Here is a 15,105-nt window from a genome sequence, read left to right as displayed (position 1 = left end):
TTATGAGCTAAAACAAATATCTTCAGTTAATAAAAAAAATAATAATCTTCACGACACTATCTGTCAATCAAAGTACCCCACCTTGCCTCCCCCCTCTTCCAACCGCGCGGTCAGTCCCAACCCTCCCCCCCACCCCCCACCAATCCTCCCTTCAAGAGATGTGGGGTGAAAAAAATAAATTTTAACATTTTGTATTAAATAATACCTCAGATTAAAGTTAGGATAATATAATTGACATTGCTGGATTCCTTGTAAGACCAGGAATATTTTGAATATAAATGTCATATATTTTGCACAAAAGATAACATAGTTAATTTGAGAAAAAATTTTATCTAAAATTTGTATGTCTAATGCAAAATATATGATGTTTATATTCAAAATGATCATCAAATTATAAGAATTCCAGCAATGTAAATTATATTCAGACCGGGTAATTTGTATGAATTTTATGAGCTAAAACAAATATCTTCAGTTAATAAAAAAAAAAAATAATTCTTCACAGGGTAACAGATGGTCGGTCGGTCCCTCCCTCCCCCCACCAACCGTCCCAAGGAGATGTGTGGGATAACCACTAAATTTTAATAAATAATACCTCAAACTAAAGTTAGGATAATATAATTGACATTGCTGGATTCCTTGTAAGACCAGGAATATTTTGAATATAAATGTCATATATTTTGCACAAAAGATAACATAGTTACTCTGAGAAAATTTTTTATCTAAAATTTGTATGTCTAATGCAAAATATATGATGTTTATATTCAAAATGATCATCAAATTATAAGAATTCCCGGCAATGTAAATTCTATATTATTCTGGCAGTAATTGTATGAATTTTATGAGCTAAAACGAGCAGTCAACAGGAATTCGTGGATTAGGGCAAATATAAAAATAAATGAACAGTTACTCACAGCGTATATGTGGAAAAAATCCGTGTTAAGTGAAAGTTCAGCTCTGGCGAGGCACATTGTAAATCACTTAGCGTTAAGTGAAACGCGTTAGAAATTATGCCTGTATATACATATATATATATATATATATATATATATATATATATATATATATATATATATATATATATATATATATATATATATATATATATATATATATATATATATATATATATATATATATATATATATATATATATATATATATATATATATATATATATATATGTATTCATGAGCCGATTAGCGTCCAAGCGAACAACGTCTGATACGCCTTGCTCGTCCGTGCCCCCCCAAAAACACTTCCATGACGCCTGCTGGACCACCACTCTCCGACCCCCTCATGGAGACACGATGATCCTTCCTATACTGGCCAGATATTATGTGTTAAAGGAATATCCTTCCTTCTTTCTTAGGCTTTAGTAAGCATTTGCCTCCAGTTGTAATGTTAACCTACATCTTTTGAGCATAAAATCTTTCACCTACAAATTGACAATAACACATTTTCTGTATTCAGACAAATCTAGTTGCCTCAACAATTGCAACCACAGTTGCAATTGGGGTTGCAATTTCAAATTCTGTGTCATTACTAAGGAATAACGAAGTCTCTGGTGCACTGCATTGAAGCGAGAGAAAACGGACTCCTATGATGGGGGACTCAAGCACTCACACGTGCCACTTATACTGACAGACTTGACACTCACTTAATTGATAAGTTTTACCAACCATAAGTTGTATACGTTATCTACTGAATTTAGTCAATATTGTACAGTATAAGTACACTGCAATACAGTGGTCCCTAGGTTAACAATGGAACAAACCTGTACTGTACATGTACTAAATGATTACGGTATTTAAATTGTTATGTTTATGACAAATATAGATTGTTTATGCAGGTATTCAAATAAATCACTATCTTACAAGAATCCCACCAATGTAAGTTATATTCACCCACGTCGTTTGGGTGGCAAATTATGAGAAGAGCTTAGTCACTCTTAAGTAATGATATATAAACACACTGGCCTCAGTGCCAACTGTCAAATCTTATCTCAAATAAATAAACAAACACCAGACACTCTGTCACCTCACCCCCCCCCTGTTCTCCCCCCCCCTTCCCACGCTCGCTGGCTACCTCCCCCCTTGTGTTCCCAGACAAAAGATTGGTGATTTCTTTATGTTTATTTTATATAATACAGTACAGTACTCCCTCTTTATCGACGGGGGTTACGTTCTGTAAACGGCCGTCGATAAAGAAACCGTCGATACCGTGATGGTTACGTAATTTTTCTAACTATTATTAGCATATGTTGAATAAATGTACCTTTAAGCATTAATGCGTTTCCTTTACGCATAACCTTAAATAATAGTGTATAAATAATAATATAATAAGTGGACAAAAATACTAGCAAACTTACGATTTCATTTATTGAAGTGAACATCGGTCCTTACAGTAAACAAAACAGTGTACAGTACAGTAAAAGTCCAAAAATCCGGCTGCCCAAGGCAAATTGTTTACCATTTATTATTACAACACTTTACACTGAAACGCGGGTAGTTTCAACAAAAATATTGTATATTTCCATTCAAGTATTTATTCAAGTCAATTAGGAGGGAATATTATTGTAATACAACAGTTTTTTAACTAAACCATTTGAAAAGTGATTACGGTAACATCTTTTGAACGAAAGAAAGTGAGTCATTGTTTTCGTCACGATTTGATCCCACTTTCCACTTTAATACGTACGTCATTTCAACAAAAATATTACATTTCCGTGAATGTATTATATCAAGCACAGTATGAATAGAATATCATTGTAATATAACAGAATTTTAACCGAAAACTATTAAAAAAACGAGTAACATCTCAAGAACATCGGAAGCATAGGTAAAGTCTTTTGTTTTCGACATGTATTTTTCCTATTTTACATTGAAATACATCACGTTTCAGCAAAACTACTATTTATTTCCGAGAATATATTCATTCAGGCGCAGTTTAGGTAAAATATACGTGTGATGTAATAATTTTTTAACTGAAAACGATTCGAAAAACACGTAGCCTCTAGCCCTGTTCAAGGAGAGGACTGGGAGGAGCTGTTTGGTGCTGCAGACGATGACAAGGAAAATGATTTTGATGGATTTTAATGAAAATATTCAGAAATATGGTATCGTAATATTTATTCAAGTCAATTAGGATATTATTGTAATACAATACAACAGTTTTTTAACTAAACCATTCGAAAAGTGATTACGGTAACATCTTTTGAACGAAAGAAAGCGCAAGTCATTGTTTTCGTCACGATTTGATCCCACTTCCCACTGTAATACGTACGTCATTTCAACAAAAATATTACATTTCCGTGAATGTATTATATCAAGCACAGTATGAATAGAATATCATTGTAATATAACAGAATTTTAACCGAAAACTATTAAAAAAACGAGTAACATCTCAAGAACATCGGAAGCTTAGGTAAAGTCTTTTGTTTCCGTCATGTATTTTATCCTATTTTACATTTAAATACATCACGTTTCAACAAAACTACTATTTATTTCCGAGAATATATTCATTCAGGCGCAGTTTAGGTAAAATATACGTGTGATGTAATAATTTTTTAACTGAAAATGATTCGAAAAACACGTACCCTCTAGCCCTGTTCAAGGAGAGGACTGGGAGAAGCTGTTTGGTGCCAAAATAAAAATCCGGCTAAATAATCCGTCGATAATCGAAACCGTCGATAAAAAATCCGTCGATAAAGAGGGAGTACTGTACCTTCTCCAATGACTATACGCTTGGAACAGTACATCTTCCTCTCCCTTTTATTCATGATGACAGTTCTGTATTGCCGTTCTCTTTAGTTCTACGAACGGCCGGGTTTATATTCGTCGCTTGTCTCTCCATCCATTTCGGAGTCATCAACTTCATCCGTTCCAGAGCTTTCACTTCCATCTGTTCCGAAGTCTTCAGCTCCATCCTGGTATTTCTTGGGTCTTACTATAGTCCGACGTGGTTGCCTAGCAGCGAGTGGTTCCTCCTCGCTGTTCCCGTCCTGCCTGGACTCGTCCATCCCTGTCATCGGCGTGTTGGCAGCTTGGTTGTTTTTCCGGTTTCGATGAGTGTTGTCGGTTCTCTCGGCCGTTTTGTGGCTTCCGTCCGTGTCACTGTCTCCGCTTCCGTCATTTCCTCCTTGGCATCTCCCTGGAACTCTTCTCATCTGGGATGTGCTGCGTAATATCTTCTTGGGTCCTCGCTGTAGAATAGCTGAATCGCCTCGCCTTTCGCTTACCGTCCACGGTTTAGGATCATAATTAGTTGAGAGCTTGTCTTTCTTGGTTTGCTTCAGGAGCACTTGATCAGTTGGTCTCAATTCCGCTAGTTTGGACTTATTCCTGTTGTCTGTCCGGAGTTTCAGTTTCTCCTTTTCTCTTTTATCTCTCTTGCGTGCCACATCCCAACATGTCACTTGTGTGTCTTCGAAGTCATGATTCACTTGGGGGAGTTTCACCTTGATGTTCCTTCCCATGAGGAGTTTGGCTGGCGTCTCTCCCGTCATCGAGTGAGGGGTGTTCCTGTAGTGCATCAAGAATTTACCGAGTTGCCGTCTCCAATCTTTCCCCTCGGTATGTATCGCTCGGAGTGCTTTCAACATGGTCGCGAAGAACCGCTCGATTTCCCCATTTGCTTGGGGATGATATGGTGTCACTTTGTGGTGTTTTATTTCCCATTCTTCACGGAACTGTGCAAACTCCTTGGCTCTGAACTGTGGTCCGTTATCTGACACGATGACCGTTGGGATGCCGTGTGTAGTGATGCATCCTTCGATCAGGGTCGTAACGGTATCGGTGTTGTTAATTTTGACCACAAAGGCTTCTGGCCACCGGGATCCTGCAGCGATGATTCCCAGCACATAGTCACCACGAGGGAATGGTCCACATATGTCCACATGGATTACCTCCCACGGCCCCTTCATCTCAGACAGATTCACCGGATTGGCTTGTTTTCTTGTCTCGAGGCTTGCACATGGGATGCATTGTCTGATTGCCTTCTCCACGTCCTTGTTGATAGTTGGCCACCATACCTTGCCTCGGAGTGGCGCCTTGGTCTTGACCATTCCCAGGTGTGTCTCATGTGTGAGTTGCATTGTGCGTCGTTGTAGTGTTTGGGGCATTACGATCCGGGATCCCCTCGACACGAGTCCCCGTTTTTATGTCAGTTCTGCACGTACGTGTTTGAAAGGCTCCGTTAGTTTATCCGTCAAGTCATTCTTGGCGATGGCGTCTTCGAGAGCTCTTATAGTCGGATCCTTCCCCGATTCTTCTAGAATTTCGGAGTGTCATAGCTTTTGGGATCCCCTTGGCAACCACATAGTTGATGAATCCCTCTGCCAGTTTCTCTTCTTCAGAGATTTGAGCATCGAATGGCAGGGGTTGTCTAGGCAGTATGTCTGCCGGATTGTCACTTCCTCTGATGTGTTGGACCTTGAAGTCGTACTGTTGCAGGCGTAGGATCCACCGGGGTATATGGGCTGATGGTTTGCCTTTCGGGCTGAAGATGGTCGTTAGCGCTCGGTGATCGGTCATGATGGTGAATTCTTTCCCTTAAAGATATAGATGAAATTTTTCATATACGGTATTACCCGCCCTAGCAGCGGTTTCGCCATAGCGTTTTTATCATATCACTATGCGTCATGAAACTGAACTTTCACTTAACACGGATTTTTTCCACATATACGCGGTGAGTGTCCGGCTCGAGACGCTATTTTTAGATTTGCCCCACCCGCCACCCTGCCTGACTGCCTGGTTTAGCTCATAAAATTCATGCAAATTACCCGGCCAGAATATAATTTACATTGCTGGAATTCTTATAATTTGGTGATCATTTTGAATATAAACATCATATATTTTGCATTAAACATACAATTTTTAGATAAAATTTTTTCTCTAGGTAACTATGTTATCTTTTGTGTAAAATATATGACATTTATATTCAAAATATTCCTGGTCTTACAAGGAATCCAGCAATGTCAATTATATTATCCTAACTTTAGTTTGAGGTATTATTTATTAAAATTTAGTGGTTATCCCACACATCTCCTTGGGACGGTTGGTGGGGGGTGGGGGGGAGGGAGGGACCGGCCGACCATCTGTTACCCTGTGAAGAATTATTTTTTTTTTTATTAACTGAAGATATTTGTTTTAGCTCATAAAATTCATACAAATTACCCGGTCAGAATATAATTTACATTGCTGGAATTCTTATAATTTGGTGATCATTTTGAATATAAACATCATGTATTTTGCATTAAACATACAATTCTTAGATAAAATTTTTTCTCTAGGTAACTATGTTATCTTTTGTGCAAAATATATGACATTTATATTCAAAATATTCCTGGTCTTACAAGGAAACCAGCAATGTCAATTATATTATCCTAACTTTAATCTGAGGTATTATTTAATACTAAACGTTAAAAACTCTGGAAGGGAGGATTGGTGGGGGGTGGGTGGGGAGGGTTGGGACTGACCGCGCGGTTGGAAGAGGCGGGGAGGCAAGGTGGGGTACTTTGATTGACAGATAGTGTCGTGAAGATTATTTTTTTTTTTATTAACTGAAGATATTTGTTTAGCTCTTAAAAATTCCTTTAAATTACCCGGTGAGAATATAATTTACATTGCTGGAATTCTTATAATTTGGTGATCATTTTTGAATATATAAACATCATATTTTTGCATTAGACATACAAATTTTAGATAAAATTTTTTCTCAAATTAACTATGTTATCTTTTGTGCAAAATATATGACATTTATATTCAAAATATTCCTGGTCTTACAAGGAATCCAGCAATGTCAATTGTATTATCCTAACTTTAGTTTGAGGTATTATTTATTAAAATTTAGTGGTTTTCCCCCAAAAATTTCTCTGAGAGGGAAGAGCCAGTGAGCGTAGTGTGAGAGAGGGAGGGAGTTGAGTCCATTATTTGAATGGACATTAACTTAGCGACTGTATTTCTCTATTTCTCTTAAGTATTAATTGTGTGCATGTACCATCATAAATTAAGATGTTATTTTACTACAACATAGGTATATGCCTTCAAAAAGTGGGTTTGGGGTCAAGACTGATTTCTATTGAGATTAATCCCATATGTTCTGTTGTTCACTTAAGCATGGTTCATAGCCAGGACCCTCTGGGTTCAATTGTAGGGTCATTACCCAATACCTGACCATTATGGACCTGGTCTCACTCTCCTCTGTATATATACACCTTGTTTTGTACTTCTCTTTAGTCTGTACTCACCCCTGAAGATGTGAATTACACGAAAGCGTTTGGGAACTTCGTGTTTTCTTCTTTCCTTGTGGTTATCAGCATATATATATATATATATATATATATATATATATATATATATATATATATATATATATATATATATATATATATATATATATATATATATATATATATATATATATATATATATATATATATATATATATATATATATATATATATATATATATATATTTGTGTAATAAATGTATGTAGTAAGTATGTACAGTAATCTTTTTCTCTCAAATCCTAATGAAACACTATTGAATTAGAATACTGTAGCTGGTGTAAACAGTCGGAACAGTCCCTCCACCAATTGTCTCTCGTGAAGCAAGCTTATAAATTAAAGAAAATACTTGCAGTGTGTTTAATATATTACAGTATGTTATAAATAAATAAATAAACAAATAAATCGGTAAACCCATTTCAAGTAAATGAAACAATTGTATTCGACACCGACATTAGTTCCAGTTAAATAACAGACGTTTAAGTGAGTCACTAGTGTTTACACTACACCAACCGGTAACACTTGTTGCCATTACTTGAAGTGAATTGGCCTTAATTTAAAAACCAAGGATGTGTAAACAGCACTGGTCAATGGGATGGTTGGTAAAGGACTACTGGGTCAGTAAGCTCCCAATAGTAAGTGTCACATTTGGGGTACCGGTCTTATACAGCGAATAGGGCTCAAAAGCTACTTTTTAAATGGACATTTTTGGGGTCGTCTTATACACCCTGTCGCCGTGTAGGCCGAGATATACGTAGCTGTTTTTAAAAATTTTTGAAGATCGCCTAAAGCCCACTTCTTTGATCTGAATGAGGCTCATATGCCACAGAAAAGCCACAGACCCTGCATATTTTCTGGTGTCATGTGCCAAAAATTTCTTACCAGGGTCTGCTTGATTCACTAACTGAGATAAATATTTTGTCATTTGACTAGGAGACAATTTCTTACCATCCTGTGATCAGAATACATAGGGGCCTCGATTCGGGAATCTGATTAACCATTCCTGAAAATTTTTAACTGGGCACAATATTTGAGGAACCCTTGTCTCATCCATTAGCCGTTTTATCCTAATAGGTTGAGCTTGAAAATCCTCCCTTTCATTTTTTCTTAGGATCTCCATAGTAAAAAGGGTGACATCTTCCTCAGGAAATACCAATAATGATGGATTATTGGAAATTGAAATCAGTTCACTGATCCTCATACCTGTTGCTATTGCTAGATGGAAGCCTGCCTTCTACAGCAATTCTTGGGTTCAAAGTAATATTAAAACCCCACGCCAGAGGGTCAACCAATGCTGATTTACAAGATGCAATTTTGATCCTTGAAGGCCTTTTACTCTGAACAGAAATTCAAAAAATTCTAACAACTGTTTCCGACAATGTGTCTAGTCGTTAACTTGATAAATTGTTGAAAAAGTTTCCAAGCTTTCTTATATTGCATAGAAGTTTAGGGTCTATGACCTGTTATTACTTGGTTTGCTATAATGTAATTACCCAACAATCTATTTAAACTTCTTTTGAGAAACTCCAAGCGTGAAGTGCCAAAGATATCTTGAACTGAGAATGCAGTACGTACCTGGTCTAGACCCTTGCTGCAATTGTAGTGGATGCGGGCACCAGTCCAACAGATCCAGGCACCAAGGTTGTAGGATCCAATATGGTGTAATTAAGAGGACCTTGCTTTGGAATGATCTGAGTTTGTGAACCACTTTGGGCAACATTTTCACAGGTGGGAACAGATAGATTGAATTCCAACGGTTCCAATCTATAAGTAGAGCATTTCCAAAAAAGATTCGATCGTTCCAGAGATGCATAAAGTGGCATCTTGTGATTTTTTAGGGAGGCAAAGAGATCTATTTTTGGATTTCCAAACTTCCTCACTAGACTCTTGAACTCTGATACCTTTTGGGACCATTCTGTTTCCGTTGATACTCGCCTGAGACGGGACAACGCATCTGCCCAATTGTTGTGTACTCCTGGTATATGAGTTGCTTTGAGCCTTGATGATTGAGACAAAACACTGCCATTTTGTTGTTAATGGCAAACATGATTGTCATATTTTTTAAATTTGGGTTTGCCAACAAAAAGAATGGGACTACAGTACTGCTAATTCTTTACGTTTATGTGTTTGTCCCAAAGGAAGTTGCTCCACTTCCCTTGACTGAATCCCCCTTTTGAGGAATGGTATCCCCATCCTATTTTGGACGCATCCGTACAAACGACCAAGTCTGCTTGAGGTGGAACCCAGGGAGAGAAACCAATTAGATTGTCTCAATTTTTCCACCAAGACAGAAGAGTCTTGTGAATTGGGAGAGAAGCAAAATTTCTGTTTCTGTGAAGCAAATTCAACCCCAGATGAGTTAGTTGCTTCTTCCTTATCTTGCCCAAAGGAACTACTATTGTGGCAAAATTCAACAGACCCAGTAGTTTTTTCCAATCGTGCCAAGAAACCTCTTTCTTTGCACAAAAGGCTTCCACTTGGTTTTTCACATCTGTTACCTTTGCTCCTGGCAGACTGACTGACTGCTGATTTATGTCCCAATGGAGACCTAACCAATCCAATTTCTGATATAGTATGAGATTAGATTTGACCCGGTTTATCTTTAATACTAGGTTTTGAAATAGTACTAGTGTACGTTGGGTCGCCCTTTGACAATATTTGGAAGAATTTCCCACTATCAGCTAATCGTCTAGATAAGCTAAAGTTCTTATGCCCTCCTTCGCAAGGATCTCCTGGGGATGTATGCCAGTTTTGTAAACACTTCTGGCGCAATTATCAGGCCGAATGGCATCACTGTAAATTGATAACTTTCATCCCCCACTGCGAAATCTAGAATCATTCTGTACCTGGGAGCAAGAGGCACGTGATAATAGGCATCTTCGAGATCCAAGCATTGGGCGGAAGTAGATGCCTCAGATAATCGTAAGTGAGCATCTTGAAGCTTGTTTTGGTAATGAAATTATTCAGGAAGGAAAGATCTAAAATCCACCTCAAGTTGTCGCTGCCTGTCTTGGAGACTGGGAATAGGCGAGACATGAAACATTTCTCTGACTGCAACAGTTCTATCACACCTCTGTTTAACAGTTGAATTACAGATTCTGTGAGTAAGGGGGTTTCTTTTTTATCCCTTTTTGGTAACACTAGGGGAGGGCCCCTTTGATTGTCTTGTAAATCCATATGGTTGAAGTCCACCTGTTTTCCCAACCCCCTAGAAGACCCAGCTGTCTGGCTTCATTGGGAGGGAATGACCGCTGATGTGGTGGAATAAGGTCTACTTCCACTTTTGAACAAACGGCCACCCTTACTACATCTTGAATTGTTTCCTCCTCTAAAGTTTTCTTTGGATTGATAACTGAACCTTGCTGCTGGTCCTGTTCCCCTGTTAGACCTTCCTCTTTTAAATTTCCAAAAAGTCTGAGGACTCCTGGGAACCGTAATATTAATAGCTTGCTCAACAGCTGATCTATACTTAACTTATGGTTGTTCATCAAACAAAGCAGGAGAAAGAGGGGAAGAACGTAGTATTAAATAAGCACTACCACTTGAAACATTATTAGTGGCTTGCTTCATTATCTGGGCTTTTAGTTTTAGGGCTTTCAACAACATTTCCATAAATGAGTTGTACAGGGAATATGGAATCCCTTGTATAGCAGCAGCAAAACATATGTCTACTTCTCAACTGTCCTCATAGTCCAGCACAAACTTAGTCCATAACTGACACATCAGAATTGCAGACCAAATATCTGCTTCCAACTTCTTAAATTTGAATTCTTCAAGCAACAGTGGAGAAGCAATTGGTTTCAAATTTATTTCATAACTTATATCATCATATTTTGGAGCCAAAAAATATTGGGAAAGTTCATATAAGGAACTCTTTTTGTCATTAAATTGGAACTTAAAAAAAAAAAACTAAACTTGTGAGCATTCCTATCTGCGGCAATGAATGTTAAGTCTTTCAATATGTTAGCCCAGACATTATCTAATTCAGAGATCATTTGGGGCAAATATCAGGCCAAGAAAGTGTAGTATCACCTAGAAACAATGACTGATGACCCACAGTTGCTTGGCCTTCCTGTCTCTTTGTTAGTGCTGAGAGATCAGGAAGTTTAGAAACATTTTCATAAAATACCTTGAATAAGGAATCCACAGACTCAGATATGATTGAAAACAAAGAAGAATTAGATCTTACCAATATTACCCAAGGCCTGTTGGGATCATCCTTACATTCAATGTTACCCATCAGCTGATTGGCATTCGACAGCAGCCTGTTTCCACTCATAGTAACTTTACTGTATGCACTGTCGGTCAGTAATATACTGTTTGATTTTGTTGATGTTTATTGTCTCAATACAGAAGGCACCAATACCTGAAATGTACAGAACAGGAATTAACACACATAGGCTACACCATCTCACACATATACAGTACAGTACTCCCTCTTTATCGACGGGGGTTACGTTCTGTAAACGGCCGTCGATAAAGAAACCGTCGATACCGTGATGGTTACGTAATTTTTCTAACTATTATTAGCATATGTTGAATAAATGTACCTTTAAGCATTAATGCGTTTCCTTTACACATAACCTTAAATAATAGTGTATAAATAATAATATAATAAGTGGACAAAAATACTAGCAAACTTACAATTTCATTTATTGAAGTGAACATCGGTCCTTACAGTAAACAAAACAGTGTACAGTAGGCTACAGTAAAAGTCCAAAAATCCGGATGCCCAAGGCAAATTGTTTACCATTTATTATTACAACACTTTACACTGAAACGCGGGTAGTTTCAACAAAAATATTGTATATTTCCATTCAAGTATTTATTCAAGTCAATTAGGAGGGAATATTATTGTAATACAACAGTTTTTTAACTAAACCATTCGAAAAGCGATTACGGTAACATCTTTTGAACGAAAGAAAGCGAAAGTCATTGTTTTCGTCACGATTTTATCCCACTTTCCACTTTAATACGTACGTAATTTCAGCAAAAATATTACATTTCCGTGAATGTATTATATCAAGCACAGTATGAATAGAATATCATTGTAATATAACAGAATTTTAACCGAAAACTATTAAAAAAACGAGTAACATCTCAAGAACATTGGAAGGTTAGGTAAAGTCTTTTGTTTTCGTCATGTATTTTATCCTATTTTACATTGAAATACGTCACGTTTCAGCAAAACTACTATTTATTTCCGAGAATATATTCATTCAGGCGCAGTTTAGGTAAAATATACATGTGATGTAATAATTTTTTAACTGAAAACGATTCGAAAAACACGTAGCCTCTAGCCCTGTTCAAGGAGAGGACTGGGAGAAGCTGTTTGGTGCTGCAGACGATGACAAGGAAAATGATTTTGATGGATTTTAATGAAAATATTCAGAAATATGGTATCGTAATATTTATTCAAGTCAATTAGGATATTATTGTAATACAATACAACAGTTTTTTAACTAAACCATTCGAAAAGTGATTACGGTAACATCTTTTGAACGAAAGAAAGCGCAAGTCATTGTTTTCGTCACGATTTGATCCCACTCTCCACTGTAATACATACGTCATTTTAGCAAAAATATTACATTTCCGTGAATGGATTATATCAAGCACATTTCAAAATAAAAATCCGGCTAAATAATCCGTCGATAATCGAAACCGTCTATAAAAATCATTGAGCAAGAGGGGAGCAATTTACTATACAGTAGTACAGGTAGCATTAGTGTTTTATCATCTGGTGAAATAAGCTGGGGTGGGGAGGACTGGTGATCCTTTACACCAACAGTGAAATCTTCACTTACTACATATCTTCTCACCATAAATTTCCCAAGTTAACTTAAAATCTTCAGATTCAGCAACTTTAAATATCTCTTCAGGTGTAACTGTGGGTAGACCTCACACTTCATTTTCCTCTCCTTCTTAACCACATTCCATTATTGATGGACCTCATAGTTATGTACCATACTGTGTAAAGTTAAACCCAGATGCAAATCACCTGTTTAATTTCCATACCAACATAGCATATAACATTGGTCAGTAACTTCGTTTTAACTTGGTGATAGAATAATATACAAAACATTTCATTTTACCTTTATTGAGATGTTAATGTATCAGGATTTTTTTAACATGATAAATTCAGCTTGCCAATACAATTTTCAACAGTAAACATTGAGGGGGGGGAAAAAAATATATCAAATTCTCCCCATTACAGCGTGGTATGTCCAGAAACAGAGCAAGCAGACACACACACTCCTTTCAGTCCGCGTCATTCTTACTTAATAAAAATAAACTTTTCATACATATAATTTTCTCCATCTGTTGACATTCCCAGAGTTAAATATGAGTGACATGTTTCCCTCGCCCCATAGTGACTACACCAAGAGAACAGCATTGATACAACCATCGTTCTCTGGGTTATTAGTAACCTGGGCATATTTACCCCACACAACTTTACCACTCTGAGTAACAAGACCAAGTTCACTAATGTTAACTTCAATAACTGTGCCTTTAGTTATAACACCAAGAGATGTGTATGTGGATGAACTGGGGTTCTTCTTCACCCCAATAATAGGAAGACAAAAGGTTGCCTTTAATTCTGGATGAGTTACGTGAGCTTTTTTAAATCTCAGAGCCATTGGTCGAATGAACCTTTCAAACTTGGGCGGCTTCCTGGTGAACTGATCTCCCACGAATGTTACTTTGGTGACCATACGTTTCCAGGCCTTCGACTTTCTCTTGCCGGATTTAACAACTCTGAACACTTCTGCCTCGGACTGTGCTCGGACTTTGGGAATGGGGACGTCCCATTTACCGGCCTTTTCCTTCCTCTTCTGTTTAATCATATTTGACAAGACTTTGGCACGAGACTGTCCCTCACGGTCCAAGAGGTAGGAAGGCACCGCTCCCTCTGGTACAGCATCTGTGTCCTTCTGTTTTGTTAACTTTGCTTCATGAGCTTTAATAGTTTTCTTCATCTGTATCTTCTCAGAGCAGCGCTGCTTGTGGTACAATTTGGCCTTTAATCCAAATATCTTCTTAGCTTTGGCCGATCTTTCGTGAGGTTCACGAGCCTCCTTTTTCCTTTTCCGTTCCTCAAAATCAAGTCGCCGTCCATGGCGCTTGCGATGAAGCTCAATGTGTTCGTTCTGCGGCATTGTGTTGGACGTACGGCAGTTACTTGGTCCTCAAGATCACTACTTAGCCCAAATTGGCAGCCTAAGTTAATGTCCTGGTGCTCAGTGGATAATCCCACGGGTCTGGATGATGTTGCCCAAGGCACCGGTACCTGGGGGAGACGAGGAGGCAAATTAGTAAGCGCTCCAAGTCTCTCCCAAGTATCACCCACAGACTTGAAGCTTAAAACAACCAGGTACAGTATAATGTGTATGTACAAGTTGTAGAAAACACATATGTCAAAAGTTGATGAGTCAAAGATTACGGAGGAAAACCAAGATATACACTGTAATAGGCTCATCAGATGTTTTCCTGATCGGCCAATCCATAACAAAGTTATGAATATAGTATGCTGTACCATAGGAATAGTCAAGTGTTATGAGAGGGAGAAGTATTGTATCACAGCTGTTTACCAGAGAGAGGAAAGTCCATTATATAGAGGGTCTTGTTAGATGTGAAACCCCATCTACTGTAATGGATTATATGTGCAAGTTTCATCAGTCAGCTTCACCTCCATACAAAATGACAACTAATCTCATGAGTAACACAAACCAGGCTTTACTGGCTTGTCAATACAGTACAGTAATAAATGTGAGAACACACTGTATTGTACTGTACAGGATTCACTACATTAGTCACGCAT

At 37.6% G+C, this 15,105-nt stretch overlaps 2 protein-coding genes across 2 annotated transcripts; both read right to left on the bottom strand.

Annotated features, from left to right (window-relative positions):
• Positions 1-3,811: 3,811 nt before the first annotated feature.
• Positions 3,812-5,119, bottom strand: LOC121875481 (uncharacterized protein K02A2.6-like). The gene has a single exon (XM_042380047.1). It carries the CDS (start codon positions 5,117-5,119, stop codon positions 3,812-3,814), a length of 1,308 nt encoding a protein of 435 aa, XP_042235981.1.
• An 8,248-nt stretch (positions 5,120-13,367) lies between these two features.
• Positions 13,368-14,599, bottom strand: LOC121875480 (ribosome biogenesis protein NSA2 homolog). The gene has a single exon (XM_042380046.1). The coding sequence runs from the start codon at positions 14,441-14,443 to the stop codon at positions 13,661-13,663; it is 783 nt and encodes a 260-aa protein (XP_042235980.1). The 5' UTR covers positions 14,444-14,599; the 3' UTR covers positions 13,368-13,660.
• Between the last annotated feature and the right edge of the window lie 506 nt (positions 14,600-15,105).

This window comes from Homarus americanus, unplaced genomic scaffold (assembly GCF_018991925.1).
Source record: "Homarus americanus isolate GMGI-L3 unplaced genomic scaffold, GMGI_Hamer_2.0 scaffold39228, whole genome shotgun sequence".
In the NCBI taxonomy this organism is placed as follows: Eukaryota; Metazoa; Arthropoda; class Malacostraca; order Decapoda; family Nephropidae; genus Homarus; species Homarus americanus.
The sequence above is the reverse complement of the archived record's forward strand: the minus strand, read 5'-3'. Positions and strand labels throughout refer to the sequence as shown.